We start from the raw sequence: 14,862 nt of genomic DNA on the forward strand, positions 1-14,862 counted from the left end.
AATTACTTTCTGGACTAGGCTGCTATTTTACCATTGGGAGTATTGGAGTAGATGCTTTCTGAGATCCTTCTCGATTTAGATATTCTAAGGACAAATTACTATAGAGGAAATTATCTCCAGTTGTTGGTTCGGTCTTCAAAATCACTATAGGATCTAATTTTGAGGTTAGGCTGTCAGAGTTGGCCCTTAATAGTCTGGGCTTCAGATCTGGCTGTCTAAAGGAAGGAAAGCTGGGTCTCTTTGGGATGACTGGCTTGTTTCCTCATTGGTTGGGATTCTTCATGTTCAGAGGTCCACTGGGAACTTCAGTTCACCATCATTTCCCCTATACAATGGTATCTCCGCAGTCAGGTGTAAGATGGTGATCTGGACCCCTCACTGACATTTCACCCAACTCTCCAGACAGTCCTTTCATTAATTTCTTTCATTCCTCCTTCATCACTGCATCATGGTCCCTTTAAGGCAGCGGCCATAGTTGAGTGGTGGGAGCAGCTGCTGGCAGCAAAGAGACTTGCAGGATTTGGCCTACCCTTGGCCACTCACAGCGCACGCTCAGGACCGGGGGCTTGGTGGGAAAGGAAGGAGGGGCTTAAGGTGCGCCTGCGCAACTGGGGCGCGCGCAAGGGGCTGGTTTGGTGATCCCTTTAAGAAACCGCAGGCGGAGGAATTTCTCTGAGAGAAAATAATCCTACTCACGGGGCCCCTTGGAGGCCATTAACCCCCCGAGTCCCGGCCCCCCCTTTTCCCGGGCAGGCCCTACCGCCCACGCGCGCACCCGTGGGATCTCAGGATCTCAGACCCGGCGCACGGCATCCGCCCCCTCCCCACTCTTAGCGCCGGGCCCGGTTGGGTCCGGGGAAGCTGCCGCGAGGCGGCCGTGCCTGCAGTGTGGGCGGGGGCCGGGGGCCCGAGAGGTTCCGCCGCCACCGCGCCGGGAGCCGCAGCGGTTCCGAGCGGGGCCCAACATGGCGGAGAGAGAGGTGGAGTCCGGCCCCCGAAAGAGGGTAGGTGAGGTGAGGCAGAACTCGGGCGGCGGGCGGCGGGCGGCGGGGGGCGGGGCGGGAGCCGCGTCCCGGGGCCGGGAATGGGCCAAGCGCAGGCTCGTGGAGGGGTCGCGGAGGCCCCGTTGGAGAGAGGCTGCGGGCAGGACTGAGGCAACCTTGGGTCTGGAGCGTGCTGGAGAGTGGTCTTTCGGCAGGTGGGACAAAGATTTGCTGCTGGTTAGGAGGGGGAGGGGCGGGGGGTTGTTTGCTTTTTTTATTTTTCCTGCATTGGGGGTGGCTTATCTGGGCCAGGGGAGGGAAGGTGTCAGATTGTTAAGTGCATCTTTAGTAAATCAGAGTCTGGAAGTTTAACTGGGGAGAGGTCAGGTGGGGGTGGTGGTGGCGGGAATAAGTCGTGGACGGGTCTCAAGAGGAATAACCTGGAGGGTTCTTCAGTAACACCGTCGCGAATTCATGCTCCTGCCTCCTTTCCCCTCCCCCCCCCCCCATAACCGTTATCAAGACTAAGGTGGAGGTGGTGCTCTTACCTGTGAAGAAGTGGGGTCGTTGGCATGTCCTGATTTAGGAGAAAGATTTTGGCAACTCTAAATGTCATGTTCTAGTCTAGCCTCTTTACCAACAATTAGGAACGTGGAAGAGTATGACAAGTTTTGTCATAACAGGAATGCACCCAACCAACCTGCAGAGGTGAAGCCAGTTCTGCATAGGAGTTGTTGAGTGCTTTTAAAGTTTGTCTTGAAACTTTTATTTAATTCTTAATGTTTTTTTTTTCAGACGGAGAACGATACTGTACTATCGATTGAGCAATATTTTTCAGATTTTTTTTTTTTTTACTTCCTCCCCCCCCCCCCCCCCCCCCCCCCCCCCCCCCCCCCCCCCCCCCCCCCCCCCCCCCCCCCCTTAGCATGTTGAGCAGTAAGTTTCTTATCAGGAATCTTGCTTTTGGGAATGATCACAAAATGATCAAATTAGTGTTAAGTCAATTACGTAAAAAATTACTAGATTTTTACTGATAGTGCCTTTTTTGATTTAGCAGAGTTAGCAATCTCTTGATGATATTAGGGATAGTCATTTGAGTGCTTACTATGTGTCTGGCATTGTGCTTTTTAGGAAGAATTTACCTTTCCATTAGCTATGTAAAACCCATTTTGCAGGTGAGGAAATATAGGCTTATAGAGAAATATAGAGAGGTTAAGTAATTAAGATCAGATAGCTATTTAAGAGGTTGAGTTTGGATTTGAATTCAGGTTTGTCCCAACTACAGTACTTGTGTAGGTTGCCAATCTATGTTTCTTTCCTTAAAAGCTTAAATTATAAATAGCCAAAGAAGTGTCGAATAGTTTTTTTCCAAGAATTTATTAGGAAATATTTTCAACTACACAGCAAAATTGAAAAATTTTACAGGTGGCGTTCATATACCCACTACTTAGATTGTTCTATTGACATTTTACTGGTTTTATTACATATTTATTCATCTATTTAGTCCTTTATCCTTATATCAGTTATTTTAATGCATTTCATTGTCGTATTTGGAGTAATTACAATTTAATGTTGACAGTCTTAGGTTTATAAAAGTTTAGCTCTTCATGCAATAATTAGTCATAGCTAGAGAACAAGTTAAGCTGTATAATGATAGTGTACCAAGTAGTACATTTAATGTAAATATTGGGTATAGAATGCATGTCTTGAAATCTTAAATTACTCTTCCAGTTGTGAGTCAATTTTAAAGTCGATCCTCATATTTGAGTGAAGGCAGATGGCATGTGATCCACCATTAAAATATATAGGGTAAATTACTTTAGTTGTGTAATGTTCTTTCAAGGAGATTGCTGAATCCAGTTGCTATTATTGCTGTTGTCATTCACCTTATAAGATGGAATGTTCTAGAAAAACATCTGCGTGCTTTGGTAACAATTCCAACTGGATTTTAAATACTTCTTGCTCTTCTAATATGCTTAAACGGTGCTGCACTGGTGGTAATCTAAATTATTATTTTTCAATATGTAATATATGTAGCACTTCCACAGGTTTTACCATTATTTTACCAATTTCATTGTGGAGGAAGGTTACATTCATTATTTTTTAGATTCCATAATCCATTTTAAAGTTGTTATTTAAATTTTTTTTTTTTTTTTTTTTTAAGTAATCTCTACACCCAATGTGGGGCTCAGAATCATGGCCCTTGAGATCAAGAGTCACTTGCTCTACCGACTGAGCCGGCCAGGTGCCCATCCATTTTGTTTTGATATCAAAACAAAATGTTCAGTAGGGTTATCCCGAACTGTACACATGGTATATGCACTTTTTTTTTTTCACTCACTTTTTGGTGTATGCTAAACTCCATATGGATTCCATATGTATATTCTAAACAGGTTAGTGAGAACTATGTGCAAAAGTACAAGATCTTTTTAAATAATTTGGTTGTTTGCTTTGAGGTAGCTAAAAAAAAATTTTACAGGCCTAAGTAATTTAGGTTATTTCATCTCAAATTGCATTGATATGACATGGTATTATATTTATGATACTGCTTTGACTTTTATAATCCTAAGTCACAAGTCACAAGCACCTATGTTAGCTGATGTACCTTATGCTATGCATTATGCTATGGTATTTATGATCAGCTAGAATAATACATTCTGGCTCTCCTGCTAAATTGCCAACTCCTTTAGAGGAGGGACCATTGTACAGCATTTTGCATCTCCAACACCCAAGACTTCCACATAATAGAACTCAAAAGACTTGGTTTTTGGTAAGAAAGTTCAGTTGTTATAGTAGAGTGTGTATGGCGTGGGTACCAAGTTATCTGTTTTGTAATTTTGGAAGCTTTCGTAAATGTTTCATACCATCTTTATACTCAGTAATTCTCTCCTATGGATCCAGATTTAGGGATCTTCTGATCGGGATTTTGGTTAGATGGAAGAGTGTAAACAACCTTAAGTTTTGTGTAAGCCTGCCTGGTGTCTTTTATGCTTGTGGGCAATTAGAACAATAGGTATTCATTAGATAAGGTTGATTCGATTGTATTCTGACTATATTGGAATGCCAGTCTCTCAATTTGTGAACTTGGGGAAGCTGAGTATGTGGGTGTGTCGGCACTATATCCATCTATCATCTGTGCTAAGAACAAGTTCATATGATGGCCAGTATTATATACACATACACTCTTTCTCATTTTAAAGTTAGGATATTTTTGAGATAATGTTTATGAATTTTTTTTAAGATTACAAAATTTTTATTTTCTTAAATAAGTTTTAAAATTCATTAGGTAGGTTTGTTGTAAATAGTGGAATTATTTTATATGTGGCTATTATAGTAAACCTATGAAGCAGGCAATCTAAATCTGGTGGCCATATTTTTTGTGTGAAATCCCTGTATATTTTTTTTTTCATGTTTATCTTTGAAGGAGAGAGAGACGGAGTGTGAGTGGGGGAGGGGCAGAGAGCCAGGGAGACAGAATCAGAAGCAGGCTCCAGGCTCTGAGCTGTCAGCACAGAGCCCGTCGCAGGGGTTGCGGGGCTTGAACTCACAAGCCGCGAGATCATGACCTGAGCTGAAGTCGGATGTTCAACTGACTGAGCCACCCAGGTGCCCCCCTATATCTTTTCAGAGTTTACATACAGAATGATGATTTTTGTAAATGTATATGTTATTAAGTGGTCTAGTAAGTTGTATCCGTTCTTAAACTTCTCTGTATATTAAATTTGGGACATATATGTTTGGTATACTTAAAGATAAACATATGTAGAAGTAGTATGCTTCAATTTTTGTAAAAACTGACCATTTTCCCCTCCCTACATACATGTGTATATATGTATGAGCTTGGAGAAAGTTGTGGAGGATACATTTCAGGCTACATGTTACCGTTGATTATCTTCAAGGGTTTGAGATAAGGGAAAGGGAGAATAGGGGAAGATTTTTGCAAAATGGAAAATACTCATGGTATAATATTAAGTGAAAATGTAGACTGTAAAATGCTATCCATATTATTATTGTAAATATGTAAACACTGAACATGTGTATAGACAAGGAATAGAAAATAATATGAACAAATGAAAACATTGATTTTATCACGTGATGGGATTATGGAGTTTTGTTTTGGATTTCTGTTATTTTAATATTTTATTAAATATTTGCAATAATTGCAAAAGGTTGATCCTTCTTAGTTCCTTGATGAACTTTTTATCTTTTGTCTTTTTGCTAAATGTTTTACTTAAAAGCACAAAAGCATGATGTCACAGGAGAGCCTGGTGGCTCAGTCAGTTAAGCGTCTGACTTTGGTTCAAGTCATGAACTCCCAGTTTGTGGGTTTGAGCCCCATGTCGGGCTCTTTGCTCTCAGCACGGCGCATGCTTTGTATTCTCTGTTTCCCTCCATCTCTGCCCCTTTTCCCGCTTGCACCTGCTTGCTTGCTCTCTTTGTCAAAGATAAATAAACATTAAAAGAAAAAAATCACTGGGGCGCCTGGGTGGCGCAGTCGGTTAAGCGTCCGTCTTCAGCCAGGTCACGATCTCGCGGTCCGTGAGTTCGAGCCCCGCGTCGGGCTCTGGGCTGATGGCTCAGAGCCTGGAGCCTGTTTCCGATTCTGTGTCTCCCTCTCTCTGCCCCTCCCCCGTTCACGCTCTGTCTCTCTCTGTCCCAAAAATAAATAAACATTGAAAAAAAAATTAAAAAAAAAATAAATAAAAAAAAGAAAAAAATCACAGCGGTATGTATTATTAAAAATATTTGCAGTTCACGTGTCTAGAATGTAAAGTATCTGCTTGAAGAATGCATTGGTTCTGTATAGAGAGCATTTGAAGAGCCCAATCTAGTGAATTGTTTTCACAGTGCCCATCTTATAACTAGCAGAGGTTTCTATAAATAATACTTGATATTTATAGACATTTAAGTTCTAGTCATTATTCTGATTATTTTCTATGTAATATATCCTCCAGTCCTTATCAATTCCAATTCCATAAACAGTGGTCACTGTTACTGTCCCATTTTATAAATGAAGAAACTGGGGCAAAGAGTTGTTTTTTGTTTTCTGGGGTTTTTTTGCTCAGGGTCCTAATATAATAAGTTAAACCAGTATCAAGTACTACGTGAAAAATTATACTGTTTGATAAAGTTTAGGTTAGAATTTATTATAACAACATGTAAGAGTTAATATGTCTACTAATTAAATGTAATATATGTAACATAGAATACATGTATATAATAATATGTGTAAAATGGTCTAGGTACTGAATTCATTATGTGGAATTTTTGATGATTAAAATCAATTGAATTATATTTAAATTGATGTATAAACTACTTCTCAGGAAGCATCGAAATACATTCCAGTTTGAGGTAACCTTAAAACATATCTTCACAACTCACAAGTTTATTTTTAATAAAGTAGACACTAAATATTTTAAAACTATGATATATTTTAAAGTTTGTGCTTCCTTTGAATATGGACTTATTTTCTTATTTGCTAAAGACAGTATAAGGAGATAAATGTAAAATTGCAATTTCTATGGTATTTAGTGGATATTTTTGAATTCTACATTAGATCAACCACTCTTTAAAGAAGAATAACATTTCCGTTAAATATTCTGATTATTTTACTGTGCATTAACTATAATTATTTTAGTAAAGGAAAGAGAAAGGAGAGCATTATAGTATTAGGTTGAACTATATGAAATTGCTAATATTTGACCATTTGACTTACAAAAACACATTTTCTTTTTTTTCAAACAACGAATAATCACTTTATTAAAAAGGTTGATTTAAGCATCTACAATGGTGACTTCAACCTCACCGCCTGGCTTAATACTGATGGAAGTAATCTGCTTTAATAATCTCAGAAGCACTGTGTGCAAATCAGTGAGTCGCTTGTGGATTCTCATCTGAAAACAGATACAAGTCTTTTTTTTTTTTTTTTTTTTTTTAAATATTTATTTTTGAGAGAGACAGAGACAGAATGTGAGTGGGTTAGGGGCTGAGAAAGAGGGAGACACAGAAGCAGAAGCAGGCTCCAGGCTCTGAGCTGTCAGCACAGAGCCCGATGACGGGCTCGAACTCACGAACTGTGAGATCATGACCTGAGCCGAAGTTGGATGCTCAACTGACTGAGCCACCCAGGCGCCCCCAGACACAAGTCTTAGAACCTTTACTACAAAGAGTTTTTCTTGTAGTGATTCTCAGGGTCTTGGTAGGCATCCGAACTTGTCCTTTCACTTTTAGATTCTTTTCCTTTGCACCTCTAATCAAGTCAGCACATACCTTCTCCAAAGATTTTACATTGCAGCTGGTTAGAGTGATTCTGATTCAGTGAATTGCCACTTCTGGTTCCACGTGTCTTCCCGGTGTCTTGAAAAGCCATGGCTGTGGCGTGGCTTCCTGACTGACTTGTTCTTGGGCAGAAGTGAGCAGTGGTGAGTCAGGAACAGGAGGTGGGTGTCTGGAGCTCCGTTGTAGCTGTGACCATGTCTTTCTCAAAGAGCCAAAAATGCATTTTCATATGCCTCAATCTAATAGAGCATGGGCTTCTCAAAGTCGGGTTATGGTACAATCTCTGGTGTTGAGCAATATTGGGATAATAACACCCACACACATTTATACTTAGGGAATATGCATAGTGGTATTTTAATTTCATTCTTATTATTTTTCTGGCCTCCTGGAAGCTTAAGTTATCTACCTTCCTTGACCAAAGATAGTACCTGAACAACCCTTTTCTATCGAACATGGACTACTCTTGGAGGCCAAGGATCATATGTGTTTATCTTTCTTTACATCTCCTAACGTGTTGGTTTAAGATGTTTTAAGTTACATATATATACATACACATATACATATATATGCATCTATGCATACACACATATATGTATATATACACACATATATATATGCCGTCACATGCATACTGCACATTTACAGGCAAAAAACAAAACAAAACAAAAAACCAAACAAAAAACAAAAACAAAACCCTTTTATTCTGTTTCATAATTTGATATTAATATAGAATATAAAATATAGATTGGTATAATGAAACCCCATATTCCTATTACTCAGCTTTGACAACTGAACAGTTACCAACATTTTGCTATTCCTGTGTCATCCAACTTTTTTTTCAATTTGTATTTTTTTTTAATTTTTTTTTTAACGTTTTTATTTATTTTTGAGACAGAGAGAGAGCATGAACAGGGGAGGGGCAGAGAGAGAGGGAGACACAGAATCTGAAACAGGCTCCAGGCTCTGAGCTGTCAGCACAGAGCCTGATGCGGGGCTCGAACTCACGGACCGTGAGATCATGACCTGAGCCGAAGTCGGATGCTTAACTAACCAAGCCACCCAGGTGCCCCTTTAATGTGTATTTTTGAGAGAGAGAAAGCATAAATGGGGGAAGAGCAGAGAGAGGGGGACAGAGAGTCTCATGAACCGTGAGATCATGACCTGAGCTGAAGTTGGTTGCTAAACTGACTGAGCCACCCATGTGCCCCTGCCTCTTTTTTTATTGAGATAATTTTATTTAATTTTTATTAAATTTTTAAAAATTATTTATTTTTAATATTTTAATTTTTCAAGTTTATTCATTTTGAGAGAGAGCAGGGTAGGGGCAGAGAGAGAGGGGAGAGAGAGAATCCCAAGCAGGCTCTACACTGTCAGTGCAGAGCCCTGTGTTGGGCTTAAACCCATGAACTGTGAGATCATGACCTGAGCTGAAATCAAGAGTCAGATGCTTAACTGACTGAGCCACCCAGGTGCCCTAGTTGAAATATTTTTAAAGAAATCTCGAGAATCACATCATTTAATCTATACATACTTACGTATGTATATTTAATAAGTAAGAATTAAAAAAAAATGAAACAACTCCAATACTACCATACCTAGTAAAGTTAAGAGTTCCTTAATCCAGTCTGTTCAGATTTCTTTGATTCTCTAAATGTTTTCTTATAGTTGGTTTGTTTTTAAATCACTATCAATATAAGATTTACCATTTGATTTGGTTTATCTGCCTCTTAAATTTCTCTTAACTTCAACCATCTTCCTCCCTACTGTATACACCCTGAACTTTTCCCCATGCTATTTCTTTGTTGTAAAAACTAGGTCATTTGTTCAGGAGAATTTCCCACATTCTGGATTTGGCTGCTTGAATTCTTGTGGTGTCTTAACATGTTCAATTACCCTTCATATTTCCCACAAATTAGTAGTTACATATGGAGCAGTAGTTCTCAACTTTGGCTGAAGCTTGAGAATTACCTGGAGAGCTTTTAAATATCCTGATTCTCAGGTTACATCTCAGATGAATTAAATCAGAATTCATGGGTGGATTCTAGGCATCAATATTTTTAAAAATTTTCCCAAGTGATTCAGTCTGTAGCCAGAATTGAGAACTTGAATTGGTAGAGCTTTATTAGATTTAGATTCAGTTTTTTGGAAAGAAAAATTCATAGAGTAATTATATAATTTATTTCCAATAAGTTTTAGAAATAAAGGGTGCGCTGTTTTATAATTATAGTGGGACAATAGCCATAAACAGGGAGTATCCTGGACAAATTAGGATATATAATCACCCTGTTAGATGGTTACATCATTCTAGGAGGCATCTAAATGGTTGTCACACTTTAGTGATACTAATATTGATCCGTTTACATTCTTTCTGTCAGTGGAGTCCAAACATTACAACTTCTTAACCTTTCACCTAATGAATTTATCAGCCATAGATGATTGTTGTCTAGATCCATAATTTCCTTTGAGGAATGATTTTTTTTTAAAATCATTTCTTCTGTATTTATTCACTGGAATTTTTCCATAAAGAATTCCTTCATTGGTTGAATTCCTTCAACCAACAATTTGATTATTATTCACCAAATAACCATTATTTGGTTACCTTATAATATTTATACAGGAAAAGCACAGAGTAAATGCTTATTTTTTTTCCCCTTTATTTGCCAACTTTCAGAAGAATGAATTGATGTCCCTACAAATCCTAAAGGTGAGACTTGGGAGGTGATATCATTATGAACACATGGATTTTTAATATATTTGATATATTTAAATTTACTGTGGTCAGTATTCTTTTTGATGTTTAAATTTGGTATATATTTTATTAATGGCTATTTGTAATAGTATCCTAAGGCTGCCGTAACAAATTATTACCAACTTGGTGGCTTAAAATGGCAGAAATTTTATTCTCTCTCAGTTCTGGAGGCTAGATGTCTGAAGTCAGAGTGTCAGCAAGGCCATATTCTCTTTGAAGACTCTAGGGAAGAATCCTTTCTCACTTCCAGCTTTTGGAAGAATTCTGGAAGCTTCTGGTGGATTGATTTGTGTTCCTTGATTTGTGGCAGTATAACTCCAGTCCACCTCCCTCTTCACCTGTCATTCTCTCTGTGTGTTCTGTCTTTTCTAAGGATACTCTTTATTGGATTTAGGGTCCATCCTAACCCAGGATGATCTCATTTCAAGATCTTTACCTTAAATACATATGCAAAAACCTGTTCTGCTCACTATCTGAGGTTCTGGGTGCACATATATTTTAGGGGTCACAATTCAAGTCACTACAGTCCCCCCCCTTGTCCTTCAAGACCATCCCATATGCAACTTAACCATCCAATATGCAAAATACATTCATCCCTATCTCAACATTCCCCAAAGTTTCAACCCATTACAACATGAATTCTTAAGACTTAATAAATCTCTTCTAAATATCGTTAGCTCAGACCAGCCAAATCTCAGCATCTAAATCATCTGCATGAGGTATGAGTGTGATTCCATCTGGGGTAAAATTCCTCTTTATCTGTGGCCCTGCGAAACCAGAAAACAAATGTTTTGCTTCTAACATACAATTGTGAGACAGACATAGGGTAGATATTCCCATTCCAAAAGGAAGGAAATGGAAGGAATAAAGGGATCACTTGCCCCAGTCAAGTTCAAAACCCAGCAGGACCAGTTTTATTAGATTTCGAGGCCTGAGAATAATTCTCTGTGGCTTGATCCCCTGCCCTCTGGGTTTATGGAGACACTGTAGACTCTTGCTTTGAGCCTACTTCTCTGGTTTCCACTTCTGTGTACCTTTCTTTTTCTTGAAGGGTAGCACAAGTTCACACATGGGTAGCTTTACTAGCTTTTTCTTGACCATAGAATTCCAGAAGTCAGACAGCTTTTTAAAATTTTTGTCTAGTTTCTGTTCTTTGAAGTATAGGCTGGCAGTGTTTTTGTTGGTATAATATGTTCACAAGCCTTGTGAGTCTTCTCTGTGTGTAAGGGGATCCACACAATTAGACAAGAAGGTTCTTCATAAATCTTTGATAGCCCCATTTGTATTCCTGACTTAAATTGAGGTGATAGATTGGACCCATGAGTCATATATCTGATATCTTCAGCTAGTAGTTGTCCAGCCATACCCTTGGCCCTTTCTTTAGAGAGCACATTTTTATAATAGTGAATTCCCTAATTTTAGCATCCTCTGCCATCTGGATGGGCTGAGAATCTCCCAGACCATCAAGAGTTACTTCCTTTTTGCTTAATATTTCCTCAGTTTATCTCTTTTCCCTCATTTTTTACTCTTAGCAACAAGAAGAAACCAGGTTGCGCTTTCAATGCTTTGCTTAGAAATCTCCTTAGTAAATAAATAAGTTCATCACTTCCAAGTTGTGCCTTCTGTCCAATAGTAGAACACAATTCAGTCAAGTTTTCTCCTATTTTATAACAAAGATCACTTTCTAGTTCCCAGTAACATATTCTTCATTTCCTTTTGAGATCTCACCAGAAGCACCTTTAACATTCATATTTTCCCCAACATTTTGTTTATGGTATACCTATTCTTTAAGATGTTATAAGCTTTTTCTTCTCTGTTCCTCACTTTCTTCTGAACCTTCACCAGAACTGCCTTTATTTTATTTTTTTATTTTATTTTTTATAATTTATTGTTTAATTTACATCCAAATTAGTTACCATATGGTGCAACAATGATTTCAGGAGTAGGTGCCTTTTTGCCCCTTACTCATTTAGACCATCCCCCCTCCCACAACCACTCCAGCAACCCTCTGTCCTTTGTATTTAAGAGTCTTTTATGTTTTGTCCCCCTCTGTGTTTTTATATTATTTTGCTTCCCTTCCCTTATGTTCATCTGTTTTGTCTCTTAAATTACTCATATGAGTGAAGTCATATGGTATTTGTCTTTCTCTAATTTCTCTTACCATAATACCCTACAGTTCCATCCACGTAGTTGCAAATGGCAAGATTTCATTCTTTTTGATTGCTGAGTAATATTCCATTGTGTGTATTTATGTTCTCCACATCTTCTTTATCCATTCATCAGTTGATGGACATTTGGGCTCTTTTCATACTTTGGCTGTTGTCGATAGTGCTCCTATAAACATTGGAGTGCATGTGCCCCTTTGAAACAGCACACCTGTATCCCTTGAATACACCTGGTAGTGCAATTGCTGGGTCGTAGAGTAGTTCTATTTTTAATTTTTTGAAGAACCTCCATACTGTTTTCTAGAGTGACTGCACCAATTGCATTCCCACCAGCAGTGCAAAAGAGATAGTCTTTGTCTGCATCCTCACCAGCACCTGTTGTTGCCTGAGTTGTTAATGTTAGCCATTCTGAAAGGTATGAGGTGGTGTCTCATTGTGGTTTTGATAGAACTGCCTTTTGTATCCATGTTTGTACCAACCATCTCTTGAAGGTAATCTAGATTTTTTTTTTTTCTATCATGCTTCTTAAAATTCATCCAGCATCTGTCCGTTATCCAATTCCAAAACTGTTTGCACGTATTTAGATATTTATTACAGCAACATACCATTTCGCTATACTAAAATATATATGTTTCCTAGGTTTGCCGTAAGAAATCAACACAAACTTGGTGGCTTAAAACAACAAATTTATTCTCTTATAGTTCTGGAGGCTAGAAGTCCAAAATCAAGGGGTCAGCAGGGCCATCCTCTCTCTGAAGGCTCTAGAGAAGAACCTTCTCTTTGTCTCTTCCTGCTTCTGGTGGCCTTAGGTATTCCTTAATTTGTGGCAGCATTAACTCCTCTCTTTACCTCTGCCTTCACATGGCCTTCTTTCTGTGTTTCTGTCTCTTTTAAGGACAGTCTTCATTGGATTTACGGCCCATCCTAATTCAGGGTCATTTCATTTCAAGATCCATATACCTATTACATCTGCAAAGGTTATTCCAGAAAGCTCACATTCTGAATATCTGGGAGGACATATCTTTGGGGGCCACAGTTCAGCCTGCAGCAAGGTCTTTAAGGTTTGCATCTCAATGCTTTTAAAAAAATTATTATATTAAAAGTTACCTTAAATTTTTATTAGAAGTGTATATTTGAATGGCATTAAGTACATTTTAATAGTGTTGTGCAACTATTACCATTGTCTTTTTCATGCCAGACAGAAGACTGTACACATTAAGGAATAACTCCCCATTGCAGTTCCTTCCAGTCTTTGTTATGCTTTAATTTACTTTATGTCTCAATGAATTTGCCTATCCTGAATATTTCATGTAAGCAGAATCATACAGTATTTGACCTTTGATGTCTGGCTTATTTCATTCAGCATAATATATCAGAGCTTCATTCTATTTTATGGCTGAATAAGAATCTTATTTGTATGTATATAACACATTTGTCCATTCATCTGTTGATGGACACAAATTTTTGTCTTTTGGCTGTTGAGAAAAATGCTGTTATAAATAGTGCTGTACAATATCTGTTTGAGTCTGTGTTTTCACTTCTTTTGGGTATATGCCTAGAAATGGATTTGTTGGGACAAATAGAAATTTTATGTTTTATCTTTTTTGAGGAATCACCAAACTTTTCCACAGAGGTGCACTAGCAATGCAAGAGGATTCTGATTTCTCCTGTCCTCTCCAACATTTGTTCTGTTCTCCTCCTCCTCTTTCTTCTTCTTCTTCTTCTTCTTCTTCTTCTTCTTCTTCTTCTTCTTCTTCTGATTTCTCCTATCCTCTCCAACATTTGTTCTGTTCTCTTCCTCCTTTTTCTTCTTCTTCTTCTTTTTTTTTTTTTTTTGATAAAGCTGTCCTAGTGGATGTGAAGCAGTATCTTGTGGTTTGGATTTGAATTCTTTTTTTTTTATAAATTAATTTTTAATGTTTATTTGTTTTTGAGAGAGAGAGAGAGAGAGAGAGAGAGAGACAGAGTGTGAGCTGGGGAAGGGGCAGAGAGAGGGAGACACAGAATCTGAAGCAGGCTCCAGGCTCTGAGCTGTCTGCACAGAGTCCAACGCGGGGCTCGAACCCATGAACCATGAGATCATGACCTGAGCTGAAGTCGGACACTTAATCGACTGAGCCACCCAGGCGCCCCTTGAATTCTTTTGAGAGAGCGAGAGCGAGCGTGAGAGTGGGGGAGGGGTAGAGGAAGAGGGAGAGAGAGAATCTTAAGCAGGCTTGATGCCCAGTACAGAGCCTGACATGACTTGGGGCTCCATCTCTCCTGAGCTGAAATCAAGAGTCAGATGCTTAACCGACTGAGCAACCCAGGTGCCCCTTGATTGATATTTTTTTTAATGACTAATGACGTTGAGTATCTGTTCTTGTGTTTTTTGGCCATTTGTCGATCTTCCTTGGAGAAATGTGTGTTTAAATCCTTAGCCCATTTTTAATTGGGTAGTTTGTCTTTTTGTTGTTGAGTTGTAGGAGTTCCACATACTGGATGTTAAACTGATCAGATACGTGATTTGGAAATATATTCTCTCATTCTGGGGGTTTTCTTCTCATTCTTGATAGTGTCCCTTGATCCACAAAAGTTGTCAGTTTTGATGAGGTCTAATTTATGTTTTCCTTTTGTAGCTTGTGCTTTTGTTGTCATATTTAAGAAATCATTGCCAAATCTAAGATCATATAGTTTTTCCCATATG

General features: G+C 38.6%; 1 protein-coding gene and 1 pseudogene across 5 annotated transcripts in view; one reads left to right on the forward strand and one right to left on the reverse strand.

Moving 5' to 3' along the window:
• The first annotated feature begins 592 nt into the window (after positions 1 to 592).
• The window catches only part of ZMYM4 (zinc finger MYM-type containing 4), a 146,684-nt gene continuing 132,414 nt past the window's right edge, over positions 593 to 14,862 (forward strand). For 2 of the 5 annotated variants that reach the window (XM_043574446.1, XM_043574443.1), the window contains exon 1: positions 630 to 1,004. Coding sequence is in view for 2 of the 5 variants with exons in the window: in XM_043574443.1 (XP_043430378.1) it covers positions 966 to 1,004 (39 nt within the window). In the remaining 3 variants the exon portion in view is untranslated. Of the gene's footprint in view, positions 1,005 to 14,862 lie in introns of all 5 variants that reach the window. The other 3 variants (XM_043574445.1, XM_043574448.1, XM_043574449.1) reach the window with 3 other exon arrangements.
• On the reverse strand, positions 6,686 to 8,187 carry LOC122480260 (annotated as a pseudogene).

Source organism: Prionailurus bengalensis, chromosome C1 (assembly GCF_016509475.1).
Source record: "Prionailurus bengalensis isolate Pbe53 chromosome C1, Fcat_Pben_1.1_paternal_pri, whole genome shotgun sequence".
Classification (NCBI taxonomy): Eukaryota; Metazoa; Chordata; class Mammalia; order Carnivora; family Felidae; genus Prionailurus; species Prionailurus bengalensis.